This window comes from Cricetulus griseus, assembly GCF_003668045.3.
Source record: "Cricetulus griseus strain 17A/GY chromosome 1 unlocalized genomic scaffold, alternate assembly CriGri-PICRH-1.0 chr1_0, whole genome shotgun sequence".
Classification (NCBI taxonomy): Eukaryota; Metazoa; Chordata; class Mammalia; order Rodentia; family Cricetidae; genus Cricetulus; species Cricetulus griseus.
This window is the reverse complement of record NW_023276806.1, coordinates 255,694,761-255,709,389: the sequence shown is the minus strand read 5'-3', so window position 1 is coordinate 255,709,389 and position 14,629 is coordinate 255,694,761. Positions and strand designations below refer to the sequence as shown.

The 14,629-nt window shown below is 44.1% G+C and overlaps 1 protein-coding gene across 2 annotated transcripts in view; it reads right to left on the bottom strand.

Annotated features, from left to right (window-relative positions):
• Positions 1–148: 148 nt before the first annotated feature.
• The window catches only part of Xpo5 (exportin 5), a 42,726-nt gene continuing 28,245 nt past the window's right edge, over positions 149–14,629 (bottom strand). For both annotated transcript variants that reach the window (XM_027389220.2, XM_027389219.2), the window contains exons 21-32: positions 7,949–8,049; positions 6,893–6,989; positions 6,259–6,395; positions 5,089–5,186; positions 3,836–3,882; positions 3,375–3,472; positions 2,683–2,745; positions 2,098–2,180; positions 1,667–1,774; positions 867–1,004; positions 511–675; positions 149–312 (exon numbers count right to left, since the gene is read on the bottom strand). In XM_027389220.2, coding sequence (XP_027245021.1) covers positions 175–312; positions 511–675; positions 867–1,004; positions 1,667–1,774; positions 2,098–2,180; positions 2,683–2,745; positions 3,375–3,472; positions 3,836–3,882; positions 5,089–5,186; positions 6,259–6,395; positions 6,893–6,989; positions 7,949–8,049 — 1,273 coding nt within the window. In that variant the 3' untranslated portion in view covers positions 149–174. The remainder of the gene's footprint in view (positions 313–510; positions 676–866; positions 1,005–1,666; positions 1,775–2,097; positions 2,181–2,682; positions 2,746–3,374; positions 3,473–3,835; positions 3,883–5,088; positions 5,187–6,258; positions 6,396–6,892; positions 6,990–7,948; positions 8,050–14,629) is intronic.

Here is a 14,629-nt window from a genome sequence, read left to right as displayed (position 1 = left end):
AGTGACTTGGGCCCTGCACAAGGCCCACTCTTCTCCAGCTTGACCTGGATCTGAGCATCTCCAGGCTGATACGGTAGAAAGTAGGGTGGCAGTACAAGAAGGGCCTAGAGATCAGCTATGAGGGGGTAGAAGAGATGACAACAAAGGCCAAAGAAGGATGCCCAAAAGCTTGATTCAGGGTTCAAAGATGGTGGCCAGTCCACCGGCATCACTGTCCAACACTTCTGTCTCCAGCATTGGTTTTGGTTTTTTGAAAAGTGTGGGAAGGTTCTTAATGTGAACTTCTTTTCGGAACTGTTCTCCCAAGGGTTTCTGTAGAGAGCAACAGAGACACAATTGACGGTTGGTGGGTCCAGGCTGTGTGTCAGAGGACCCCTCCCCCCCACATACACACCTTACACACACAATCAGAACAGTCATCAACTACTTGGTTTTGGATTTACCCACAACAGTGTAAGACAGCAAGCAACTGTGTGGGGCTGGGAGCCACAAGAGGGATGTATGACTTACCCCAATGCAGCCAGAGATGAGACGTTTGAAGTGGTCCTTCCGGCGTTTGTCAGCTGCCTTTTGAAGGGAAGGGTTTAAAAGCTTGCAGTCAAATTGGTCCAGTGACTCCTTGTGTATCTCAGGGATCTGCTCCATTACTGCTCTTATCTCTAGGTACCTGGGGCGCTGGTTAAGTGGGGACAGATAAATTCAATAGCCTGTCACTTTCCCCATTCCATGCCACACCCACCTCTCAGGGGCAGTACAAGCAGTATGACAGGTGCTTGGGTTTAGGTCACAGCTCAAGATCCTGGGAGGTAGGTAAAGTGAAGCAGCTAGACTGCCAGCCATCCTGCCCTGATGTACTCTCCACTTACCAGTGTCTCGTATATCTGGAAGGCCAAGTGGACCAGGGAAGCCATGCACCCATCGTGCTGCCCATGCATCTGTAAACCTTTCAGCACACTGGTGAAAAGCCATGTGACAGCATCTGCGAGCAGGGTCCCAGACATCACCTGGGAAAACAGCTGTGCTCAGGAGCCACAGGAGCCTCAAGGGCCACCTCTCAGCTCTTCAACTGACTCAGTCTACAAGCCTAACAAACTTTCTAAGAGGAGAGGCAAGGACAAGGGGGTAGTAATGACTGACTCTGATAGAGTTCCTCCATTATGTTCTGAATACCCAATTTCTAGCTATTGTGAAGACCGTGGAGCCTTTAGAAGTTGGGGCTTGACTGGCACAAGTAGGTCACAGGGTAGGCCTCTAATAGTTATGCCTGCCCGTGGCCAAAGCCTGTGCTCTGGGCTTCCCTTTACAAGATGCTTTTGCCATAGTGAACTTGGCCATGCTCTACCCACCACAGATTGAAATCCCCCTGAAATGGAATCAAAATAAATCCTCCTTCCAGTTAGTCTGTATTAGGTGAATTTGGTCACAGCAATACAAAAGTAACTAATAGGATCTAGGCCTATACCCTCAGCCACTTTGAAGGATGAGGCAGGTTGGCAAGACTTCAAGGCCTCCCTGGGGTTCACAGCTAGCTTGGGAAATTTAGTCAGACTCTTGTCTCAAAAAGGAAAGAAACTTGGGAATGTAACCCAGTGGTAAAGTGTGTGCCTAGCATGCTTGTAGCCCTAGGTCCATCCCCCCACCCAACCAGCCCACCCCTAAAGCATACTTGTTTGAGGAGAGGCCAGCAGAGTTGTGTGGTTGCTCTCTGGCAAGACAGAGTATCCTTCCAGGTCAGGGAACTAAACGCTGTAATTAACAATGCTGTGCAAATATCCTGAACAGGAAAGGAAGAGAGAGAGCAATGGCAAATAAATATTTTTTCCCTGTGATTGCATTATACATCAAGTTGGGCCTTTAGTCCCAGCAGCCAGCCTAGCCAATACAGAGAGTTCCAGGCCAGCCAGGGTTATGCACTGAGACTCTGTCTATTAAAAAAAAAAAAAAAAAAAAAAAAAAAGTGTGGGGAGTAACTGTACGTGGGAGGACAGACATCAGGACCTGCAGCAATGTACCTGCATGTGTATTGAGAACATCTGTCCAGAGCAAGCAAAGCAGGATCTGGACAAGGAGAAAGATACCACCTGTCCCTCTACCCACCTCATGCTTCATCAGGCACTTGCCCAGGTCTGTGAGCTCTGCCACAGATGAAGGGGTTACTTCGGTGGCCATCATCTCTTCATCTGTAAGCAATGCAGAACATTAATCTCCATTCTTACACAACAAAGAGGAATAGCCAAACGGGATGTTCTCAGCTGGCTGGCAGTGAGCAGGGCTACACAGCCCTCCATGCCAGGAAGGCTGCAGGCACTAGACTATTTCATGTGAGTGCCCAAGCAGACAGGCATGGATTTAGTTACTGGAGTATAAAAGGAACAGCACAGTCCTTTCCCTGACAGCTTACATAGCAAGGGACACAGGCAATAAATGAACTAAAGAGAAATGCAGATAGCTGAAATGAACATGAAGAAGAAGAGATTTCACAGTGCTTGGGCCTGTGAGGCTTGGCAGATCAGACAGGAAGGCCTCATGGGGGAGATAACATTTGAGCAGAGACTGAATGAGCAAGAGGTCACATCTATCCTGGGAAGAAAACCACTTTGGACAGAGGAAACAGCAAGCAGGCTAGCACAAGACTAGATATATCCTGCTCTTTCTCCAAGGGTAGTGCCACAGATGACTTACCATCACCATCCACAGTGGGGACAGCACTGTGGTCACCAGTCTTCTTTGATACACAGCAAGCCACTAGAAGAGAGCACAGCTGCTAGACCAGGAGAAAGGAGTATCGACCCATGGCATGACAGTCACCTCAACAACTGATCCCAGGCCATTTCCAGACCAGGAGAAGGGAGTATTGACCCGTGGCAAGACAGTCACCTCACCAACTGGTCCCAGGCCTTTTCTGGCCAGGTGAAAGCTGGTGGGTAGATACTGTTCAAGGAATATATCAGCTTCACCATTAGAAGGAGGTATTCTGAGGGTCCCTCTTCCAGTCAGTTATCTAGGGGGGACCTTATAGACTCTTCTGAGAATAAACGACCAAGGAAGGTGACTGACACATCCTTAACTACTCTGGGAATAAATGACCAATACTGAATTCTTCAACATTTCTGAAAATAGAAAACTGATGTCCATGTCTTAAGAAGTGAACTTTTTCCTATCTTGATAAGCTAGAAAGTGATTGCCAACAACACTGCCAATACTGTTCCTATTTTGGATCCCTGTCTTCTTATTTGTAACTTAGTTCACAGCTTAGAATCAGCGTGATTGATTTAAAGACTATTAGCTTCTGCTTATCAGCCCAGACCTCTGCCCCAAGCCTAGCCTGTGCAGGGCAGCTGGGTGAGCTTCCCTGGCCCCCCCACGCCACTTACTGATTAGGTCCATGACTTCTCGGGTTAACATCCTCACCAGTTGTTCCTCTAGCATTTCTTGAGACTCAGGGTTGTCCTCCGCAATCTCGTCCTCTCCACTGCCGAGAACCAAGGACCAAGTTCCATGGGAGATTGAAGGATGCAAGGGCAAGGAAAAGGGACCCTCCCCAGCACACCTACATCTATGTTCTAAAGGTACAGCAGAGATGGACAGCAATCCACTGAGGGACATTATCTCTTGTGACTCTGCTTGGCTGGATGGAGGGCTAAGGAAGGTCCCCATGGGAAAGCTGAATCTCAATATCAGGCCACTCAGTGGGAACAGACTCTCATGTAAGCTGGGAATGACTACAGCACTGCTATTCCAGCCCTAGGATCGACAAAACCGGGCCGCCTGCCTCTTCCTCTCCCCACCCCAAAGCTGGCTGCTGGTTTACCCGCCAAAGAGTGGCATTCCTTACCACAGCACACTCCTCTGGTTGATGACATGCCACTTCTGGGAAAGCCTCTGGAGAAACAAGAGGAAGAAGGGCTAGGATAGGGAGAGGCTGAAGCACATAGCATCTAAGGTCTACTTCTCTTTTTTTTTTTTTTAAAAACCTAAGAGGCTCTTACTCTGTAGCCTATGCTGGCCTAGAACTGACCATAAATCCTAGGCTGGCCTTACACTTGTGGTAATCCTCCTGTCTCAGATTCCTTAGAGCTGGGATTACATGTGTTAGTGCATACACATAGCTATGAAGGTTTACTTAAGCAGAGATAAATAACTAGAAACTTAAATCCTTACATCAACCTACAGACATTTTTTGAACCGTAAACTGAATTGTAACAAGGCTCAAATATGAAAACGGAATCTAAAACAGGAACTTGAATTAATGCTGGCAATGACTTCTAATATGATCAAAACAGTTTAATTCTTGGTCATGGACATCAATTTTCTATGTTCACAAATGTTGAAGAATTCAATATTGGTCATTTACTGTTAATCCAAGGTAGTCAGGGATGTGTCAGTCACTTCCCTGGTCATTTATTCTCCCCCTAGCAGCCACCCAATACAGTGGAACAAAGATTTAGTTTCTGTAACCGTATTCCACCAATGATATGTTCAGTGTCTCTGCTTAGATTAATGATACTTGGAGAAGTTTTGGGCCTCTTTGGGCACATCTATTCTGTTATGCTGGATCATTCCAGAGCCAAAGACAGACCCAGGGGAAACAGTTCCTTGATCATTTCTTCTTGCAGGAAGATGGCAACACAATGTACACTTGAAGGCACCCCACAGCAGCAATAACTTCCTAGGATGATGCCGCGCAGCCAGCACGGCGGGGGAGAACACTTTCAGGGGCTTCTTAAGACAAGATTCAAGAGCAGTCAGTCATCCATCTCTGTGTATTTGGTGTATGTAGTTGTTTTGCATGCAGTGACTACACATATGTGTAGAGGCTAGAGATCGATGTCAGATGTCTTACTCTATCACTGTCCACCTTAGTTTCTTAGTCTCCCTGAACTTGGTACTTATTAATTAATTAACATAGTCTGTCTGGCAAAAGAGCTCCAGGGTTCCACCCATATCTCTATTTCCCCAGTGCTGAGGTCACAGATGTGTGGTACCACATCTGGCTTTCATGTGTGTTGTGAGCACTTCAGAGACCATCTCCCAACCTGGGCCATGTATTTAAGGGCACCCTTTGTCCCACTTCCCTGACCCACTTACCATGTGGAGGTATGTGAAGAGAGGTCCAAGGATGGGAGCTATGAGGGATTCATAGTGTTCTGGGGGACAGAAGAGCACAAGGGGCTTCACAAAGACACGTGCTGCCATGTGTTAAGAACATTTAGCACTGAGCAGACCCTTCCATTTCCAGGCACCAGGCTGTACTACTGGGCTTTCAGAGAAAAGGAATAACCCTATGGTGACAGCAAAAGCTCCTCACTGTCCTAGAACCCTAAGCTGCACATACACTCAATTCTTTTGCATTTTTAGCTTAACTGTCATTTTTTTATTTAGCTGTACGATGTGGCCCTGGGCATCTAAACAGTAGCCCCCATTAAAGGCATCCTCATAAAAAAGGGTCTGAAAGATGATGAAATCTTGAGTGTTGCTTTCAAAAGAAGGCACCTAGCTGGGTGTACGAGTAGACACCTTCCAGCTACCCAGAAGGCTAAGGCATGAGGGTCACTTGTGTCCAGAAGAACAGTGAGATTATTACTCAAAATAAAAACAGGAGGTAGAGGCTGGCCAACATCCTGTCTCAAAACACCAAAACCCCAAAGTAAATAATACAAAACAAAAGCCAGGTGGTGGTGTATGCCCAGAACTCCAGCATTCAGGAGGTTAAGGCATGCTTAGGGCTAGCCTAGACTATATAAAAAGTCCCTGGAAAAACCAAACCAACCACAAAAGGAAACACTAAGCAAAATATAGAAAAGGAAATAAATTTGAAATTTGTGTCAAGTGGTGGTGGTATGTGCCTTTAATCCCAGCATTTGGGAGGCAGAGGCAGGTGGAACTCTGAGCTCGAGGCCAGCCTGGCCAACAGAGTAGTTCCAGAACAGCCAGGGCTACAGAGAAACCCTGTCTCGAAAAACAAAAACAAAACAAAAAACAAACAAAACTTGTATTTCTAGGAAGTAGGAAGACCAGAGAAAAGATTATGAGGCTTTTGTAAGGCACCCCACCCTCAGCCTGAGCTGCATTCCTGTTTTCTCTGCTATTTGCTTATTTATTTACTTCAATCCTTTTGTCTATAAAGAGGTCATGATGCACTTAAGTATATAGTTCTGCCTGTTCCCTGCAGTTAAGTTTTCCTTCCCTCTGCCCTGTCTCTAATTGTCTGATTACTGGGTTAACTTTCTGGATTACTCAGGGCCATTTCAAGGATATGAAGCATAGATTTGAGCCGGAAGTCAGGAATATTGTTCAAGTTGACGAAGGCTGAACCAAGGAGCTGGGTAGCAAGGTCCTCTACAGTGTAGAAATCTTGCTGCATGGAAGGGCCTGCCTTCCCTAGGATATGGTAACTGCAAGGCAAAAATCACTGGTGATAACTAATATGCAATATGTCAGCCCACTGATTCTTCAAGGAGTCTTTACTATTTGATTAAGTGAGGCTACAGCTCTGAATGCAGAGCCGGGTATCACTAAACCTACAAGCAGGACCCAAAGACAAAGAGCTGGCTAGTTGCTTCTCACTGTTGTATGAGAAACGGACTACAAGCATTTAGCCATCCGAGCAGACAGAGCCCACTTCTACCTCTTGGGCCTCATTGTTATGCACTAGAAACACACAGTGGGTATAAACTTCCAATCCTGGCCAGAACTGTAGGTGCACACAACAATCAACATGTAACGGGGGAAAGCAGGCTCCCCCTTGGACTCACCAGTACCTTCCTTCTAACACTCGCCTCGCCTCACCTCACCTCACACTAGAATTCCTCATCAGACATCTCTGTGTTGTCATCCCTATAAAATGAATGTTCTAGCAAGGGAGCATGGAGCAACAGTGCGAGGACCTTACCAGTTTTCATAGAGGATGCCAAAGAAACGCTGCATTCTTTCCAAAGTAGTTTTGAACATAGGGTGTTCATTGACTTCCAAGAGAGGCTGAGGTAATCCTACAAACATAAAAGAAATGGGTTGGGAACATGTCATTCCCAAAGTGCCACCATCCAAAGGCAGGCACACACGTCTGTGTCTGTGAACATGAGAACTATAATCCAAACGCTTGGCCATATAGTCAGGTAGGTGGAGTACTAAGAGTTCCCGTGAAGGTGTTAAACCTTTCCCTCCTGGCCATTTTCTCCTAACTGGGTACTGGACCATGGGCTAGGTATATGCTAGTTATACTATATCTCCTATTGAGTATCTCCTTTTGCATCTGACATAGTTAGCTTTTACTTCCCAGATCATATTCAAATATACCAGGAACATTGGTGAAAGGCGCCGCCATTTTGGCTAGCATTTCTGGTGTATATAATGGAGACACAACTCTACCACCTACTACTACTAGCACGGGAAAGTGAAGTGATTTGTTGTGGAATGATCTTTTTCTACACCGTGAAGAGTTATCTGATTGGTTTAATAAAGAGCTGAATGACCAATAGCTAGGCAGGAAGAGGTTAGATAGGACCTCTAAGCAGAGAGAGAGAGAAATAGAGAGAGAGAGAGAGAGGGAGGGAGGGAGGGAGGGAGGGAGGGGGAGGGAGGGAGGGAGGAGGAGGAGGAATCTAGGAGAAATGCCAGAGGAGACAAAGAAACAGGAGGTGTAAGATGGAAGAGAGGTAGAGAGGTAAAAAGCCACGAGACAAAAATGTAGATTAATTTAAGTTCTAAGAGCTAGTGGGACAGGCCGAAGCTTTCATAATTAGTAAGTGTCCATGTTGTTTTTGTGAGCTGGCGGCACAAAGAAAAATCCCTCCACAGGGATGAACGGGAGAAGCTGCTCAGAAGACACCCAGGTTAAGATGAAGAGTATCAATGATGCAGGGACTCTTTTAGCACCTCTAGGAGCTCCACAAATATATTTCCATCACATTAGGAGGTTGGGTTAGCAAGGGAGGTAAAACTTCCTTACCTAATATTGCTGTTTTCTCCGATTCAAGTATATCCAGAACATTGGTGAAAGGCTCTGCCATTTTGGCTAGCATTTCTGGTGCATATAAAGTATTGTGGGTTCTGAAAGAAATAAAGATGTTATTGTTGTAATTTTAAAAAAGTGGCTCAATGAGGCCACTGGCAATGGGTCCAAGACCTAACACTAATGCACAAACTGACTTAGTGGAGTCCATTGTATATGGAGAGATATCTTGCTCAGCCTAAACACAGGGATTTGGAGGGTGGAGAGGTGCCTTGGTCCTGCTTCAATGAGATGATGGGACAGACTTTAGTAGACTTCCCAGGGGAGGCCTTACCCTCTCTGAGGAGCAGATTGGAGGAGGAAAGGCGAGGAGCAGGAGAGGACAGAGGGGGAACTGGGATGGAATGCAAAAAATAAATTAATAATAATAAAAAAAAGTGGCTATAGAGAGAAACACCATGTAACAGAGTTCAAGTGGAGTTTTTATTAGGGAAAAAGTATGGCAAAAAGGGAAAGGGGAGGAGAGAGACCGGCCTCCAAGGACAGGAGCAGCAGGAGAGAGGAAAAATGCGGGGGGTGGGGTGGGGTGGGGGGGTGATGAGAGGTGGGCAGGGCCCTTTTAAAAGGGAGCACAGTGAATAGGCACAGGTGGTGGCAGTGGCAGAAGTTGAGGGTGTGTCCTGTCAGAACTCCAAAGGTAGAACAGTTATGGAAACATCTTGTTAGTCTTTCAAATAGATTCCCTCATCAACATTACTCACAGCAGGGGGAAAGAAAATAAACATCTAAGGATCCTGAGAGAAAGATGCAGCCTTGAAGCTGTTAACTTCACAGCATGCAGTCCCCATGGCCTAATAACACACACCAAACCCTGAGACAGCAGGACAATGGAGCAAGGCCAGAAGGATCAGATCCCCGGGAGGTGCAGCTAGCTACAGGTGGTGGTTGTGAGCAGCCCACATGAACCAATCCCCGTCCTTTGGAAGAGCAGCCAATGCTCTTAAGCTCTGAGCCATCTCTCTGGCCCCTTCAGCTATCTTTTGACTAAAAAAAAAAAAAAAAAAAAAAAAAAAAAAAAAGACAAAGGTTTTACTATGTAGCCCTGGCTCACCCAGGAAGGGCTATATAGACTAGGCTGGCTTTGAACTTACGGAGTTTCTCACTTGACCTCCTGGAATTAAAAGTATGTGTCACTGTGCTCAGAAGACTATTTTTGAGATAAGAGCTTCCTAACTCACCCAAGTGGGCCTTGAAATTATTTTGTAGCCCATAGTGGCCTTGAATTTTCATTAAAAGCCTGTGCTACCAAGTTCCTATGTTTCTTCTGAAAGATTTATTTTGAAACATTTGAAATATGCAGAAAATGACAGGCACTAACAAATTTAAATGCAGACAGATATGTGCCACAGAATGATGTTTTGGTCAATAACACACATTTGAGAGGGCTCCTGTAGGACAAACCATGAAAGAAAGATGCTCATCACTTTGCCATGTGGCTGCATTGACGCTCTAGTGAATGTAGTGTCAACAAATCTATTGCACTGATGGTCTCACAAAACTCTGGCACATTATTATATGCAGTATGCAGTAGAGTGACAATCAGTGACTGTTACTATTTCATGTATTACTGGACTTTGAAACTCATTTCAGCTGCTTGTGGTGCCACACGCCTTTAATTCCAGGGCTTGGGGGGCAGAGGCAGGCAGATCTCTGCTAGTTCAAGGCCAGGCTAGTCTACAGAACTATTTCCATGACAGTCAGGGCTACACAGAGAAATTCCGTCTCAAAAAACCAAAAAAATCATTTCAGAGCTAGCCATGGTGGCATACACCTTTAGTCCTAGTACTCACGAAGCAGAGGCAGGAGGATTTCTGTAAGTTTGAGGTCAGCCTGCTCTACAGATTGAGTTCCAAGACAGCCGGGACTACATAGAGAGAGCCTTTCTCAAAAAGCGAACAGCCAGTTGGTGGCACAAGCAGGCAGGGGTTCAAGGCTAGCCTGGCTAACAGATCAAGTTCTAAGACAACCATGACTACACAGAAACTGTCTCAAAAAACAAAACCAAACAAAACAAACAAGCAAACTTCAGCGTATTTCCCCCTCCACATAGAGGATTTTGAAAGCTTCTAAAAAGCCTTAGGTCACATTGAAGATCCCAGGTTTCATAATCAAGATGATAGTTCTATGTATGCCACTGGCTGGGAGAACTTTTTTGAGATAGGGTCTACTCTGTAGGCTAGGCTGTCTTTGAACTTTTGCTAATGCTCCTTCGCCACCCTCCCAAGTTTTAGGGACAGATCTGCTCCACCATACCTGGTTCCTGCATACCTATCAAGAGGACTAATGCTCATTGTGGCGTCCCTACCACAACTAAGTCTGAGTATCAGGCGAAAGCCTGGAGATTAGTTAAAAGCAGAACTGTCTGGTCGCTTGAGCTAAGAGAATGTGTGTGTCTGTCTTTTTTGCAGGGAGGGGGCAGCCTTATATACAGATTTAAAGCACAGTGGAGAAACACCAGGTGTAAGAGCCTGTGTTTTCCTCATACTAGATGTTGATGCCAATGGGGAAAGGCCAGGCTGTGAGCCAGGACTAGAGAACAGGATGCACCTGTGATTATTGGCTGACAAGCAACTCACAGAGACCCCCATGGGAGGTGGGGCCCAACATCTCCTAACATCTCTCCCAACAGCTCATGACACAGATCTTGAGCAGGCCTAGGCTAATGTGAGTCTATGCCTTCATTTTGGGGGGGATGGGCAGGATCCCATCTAATTCAGAATGGTCTTACACTCACTAGGTAGTCAGTGCTAGCCTTGAATTCCTGACCTACCTGAGTGTAGGCATCATAGGGCTACATCATACATGGCTGTGCGTTCATTTTACAAGTTTAAAAACTAAAAAACAAGCAAGTGCCAATGCACTTTCAGAATAAGGATATGAAGAAAACATTCCAGGGGCTGGTGAGATGGCTTAGCAGTAAAGGGGCTTGCCATCAAGACTTATGACCTAGGTTTGATCCCTGAGACTCATAGGGATAAGAAAATTACTTCTTGGCCAGGCGTGGTGGCACACGCCTTTAATCCCAGCACTCAGGAGGCAGAGGCAGGCAGATCTCTGTGAGTTCGAGGCCAGCCTGGTGTACAAGAGCTAGTGCCAGGACAGCCTCAAAAGCCACAGGGAAACCCTGCCTCAGAAAACAAAACAAAATCAACCAAACAAAAAAACTTCTTACAAGCTGTCCTCTGATCTCCACAGTATACTTGAGCCGACACCATACAAAATGAACAAATGTAAAAAGCAACAACAAAGGGCTTACCAGCCAAGAGCACTTGGAGCACTTGCTGCTCTTAGAGATGACAGGGGTCAATTCTCAGCACCTACTTGGAGATTAATAACTTGGTGTAACCAGTCCCAGGGAATCTGACACCCTCTGAAGCCTCTGTGGGTAGTCCACAGGTGGCAGCAGGTTGGCCCAGACTAGCTATATTGTAGAGTCTGGTCTTGAGCTTTTTGTCTTCCTGCTTCCATCTACCATGTGGTGGATTTACAGTGTTAAAACATGATATCTGCAATATGTTCAGCCTTTTAAACTGAGCATAAACATTCAAAACATTAAAAAAATCTATTAAAGTTTGTTTAGTCTAGAAGAATATTATGAACATGACAATAAGCTACAGTTATTACTGAAGGTGACTGAAGTACTCAGAATGTGTTGTGGAATAATCTTTTTGAACACTGTGATGAAGCGTCACTTCGACTAATTTATATTTTTGGTTGTGAGCCTAGCCTTTAACGGCTGAGCCATCTCTCCAGCCCGACTTGGATTAATTTAATAAAAAGCTAAAAGGCCAACACCCAGGCAGGATTTTGGGGGCAGAAAACTGGGAAGAAGGTGGGGAAGCCAGATAGACATAGAATGAGTAGGATACACAAAATGGGATAGGGTAAAAGCCACAGGCAGAGAGTAAAGATAGAAATGGGTTAAGTCATAAGAGCTAGTAAGAAATGAGCCCAAGCTATCAGCCTTGCTTTCCTAATAAGTCAGTCTTTGTGTCATTTATTGGGGAGCTGATGGACCAATGAAAGGGTCCTCCTAAAAATGGTGGCCAATATGGGGCATGCATTTCCACATATTTCCACTGAGAAAGCTTTAAGTTTCTAAAGACACAAAAATGGAGTCAATGTGTCTTCTTAGTTCCGCAGACTCTCATGCAGGCCAAGGTACAGATATGCCCCTGTCACTGCTTGTCAGCTGTGTAGCTGTTTAAGGTTTCACTTAATGCAGACAAAAAAGATAATATAGATATGCAATAAAACAGGTTCAGATGGGAAAAACCTCTTAACAGGTTCCAGCGTTTTAAAATGTGCATAGGTATTTTTAATTTTTTTTTTTTTTCTGGGACAGGGCTTCTTTGTGGCTTTGGAGCTCTGTAGACCATGCTGGCCTTGAACTCGTAGACAGGAGTCTGGATCCTATATGCTATTGTGTTGGCTGTCCTTCAATGTTTTGAATGCCTATGCGCAAACAATAGCTGCTGAGAAACGCTGGATTATGGAAACTGCTAAATTAAACTGACCTGTATATTTTACAATGTCTTAACAGCAAAATGCAAGTCAAAAAATGTTGTGTCATGGCGGAAGTGCACACGCCTTTAATCCCAGCACTTAGGAGGCAGAGGCAGAGGCAGAGGCAGAGGCAGAGGCAGAGGCAGGAGGATCTCTGTGAGTTTGAGAACAGCCTGGTCTACAAGAGCTAGTTCCACGACAGCCTTCAAAAAGAAAAAAAAAAAAAAAGTTATGTTGGAGAAGAGGTTATGCTTGTTTCCACAGAAAACAAAAGGCTGTGGATTCGATCAAGGTTAAAGATCAGATTTGACTGGGGAAGACCCCTAAAAATCCTGGCTACAGATGTAAAGAAATAAACCTAGAAAAACTACAAGGAAGGTGATACATATTTTACCTGCTCAAACATAAAAGAAAAAAATCATCTTCAACTGACTTGTGCACACTGCACATTTCACACTTGTGTTAATACAGACGTGTTACCTTTGAATGTTTATGTGTTTTCAGAGCAAGGGGACTAGACACCAATGAAAATGGGTTGCCCAGGTGATCCAGCATCTCAGAGTGTCTCTGTTGCAGTGTTTGCAGAATTCTGCATCCAGAATAGCTTCAAGGCTACCGACTGAGATGGTCCAGCCTCACAGACTATTCTACCCAGGACTTGGCCATTATCCTAATTTTCAGAGTCTCCTCAGAAAACAGGAAGCAGTCTAGAGAACATAAGCCCACATTCCCAAAAGGCAGGATGGGTAATTTTTAGTCTTTTGATAGATGCTTGTCTTCCCTTAGGAGGCTTAGTTACAAGGGTCATGGTCAGGGAGGCTACTAAGCAAAGGAAATGATAGGTTAAAAGTGTAATTATTATATTGATTTTAAAACTAAAAAAAAAAAAAAAAAGAAACCAACTATTAGTCCCAAATATTTTACATTGGTTATGGATTATTATATATTGATAAAATTCAAAGTTATTTTGTTATACTGTGTATGTTTCTGTTCTTGTGTAAGATATTTTTTGTGTATTGACACAAATTTAAGGTTATTTTTATTATAATGTATATGTTTCCATTCTTGTTTAAAGTATTGTATCTATGAAGTTCATTTAAAAATGTAAAGTTTTAATCCTTAAAAACTATTTAGGATAATAAATATAGGTTAGTAGTCATCTATAACAATAAACTTAGTCATGTTACATATGTTTTCAAGGTCATCCAAAGATGTATGATGTACAAACTAAACAAATAGGACACAAAGAAAAAAGTCTGTTAAACTTTGCCAATATGAGGTAGGGCAATCCTTCAAAATTTCTGCTTTATAGAAAAACCTGTCAGAAATTCTGTAGGACACACAGGAAAGTGATTGCTGAACTTTGCCAAGTTCAGCAGAACAGTCCTTCAAAATTACTGCCCTATAAAAAAAAATAGTCTGTCAGATATTCTAAGTCTGTAGGCCAAAGATGGATGCCCCAACTTTGCAGAGGAACCTTGGGGTAACTGTCCATGCAGCCATATGTCTGCCATTTCTATAGTTTTGGAAGTTGCTTGCTCTGCACTTCCTGTTTACTCAGGTAATATTATATCCTTCTGGGGTCTTTGAGGAAGTTGAAGACTAGCTATGACATGAAGTAAATTAGGTACAAATCTTTGGAGTCACAAAGATAGGATAAATAATGGAGTATTTGTTTGAATCTACCAATACAAATGGACTGAACATTGTAAGTATAATCCTTGTATATAGTTTTACCATGTTACACCTTTCCTTTTTTAGAAGAAATGGGGGAAATGATGGGGAAAAATCTTTTTGTACACTGTGATGAAGTATCTCTCAGACAGGTTTAATAAAAAGCTAAAAGGCCAACAGCCAGGCAGGATTTGGGGGGCAGAAAGCTGGGAAGCCAGATAGACACAAAACAAGTAGGACACACAAAATGGGATAGAGGTAAAAAGCCATGAGGCAGAAAGTAAATTAATAGAAATGGGTTAATTTAAGTTATTAGAGCTAGTTAGAAATAAGCCTAAGCTATTGTCCAGGCTTTCATGATTAATAATAAATCTGTGTCATTTACTGGAGGCCGACCAATGAAAAGGTCAGTCTACAAGAATAGCCAAGCACACAGTG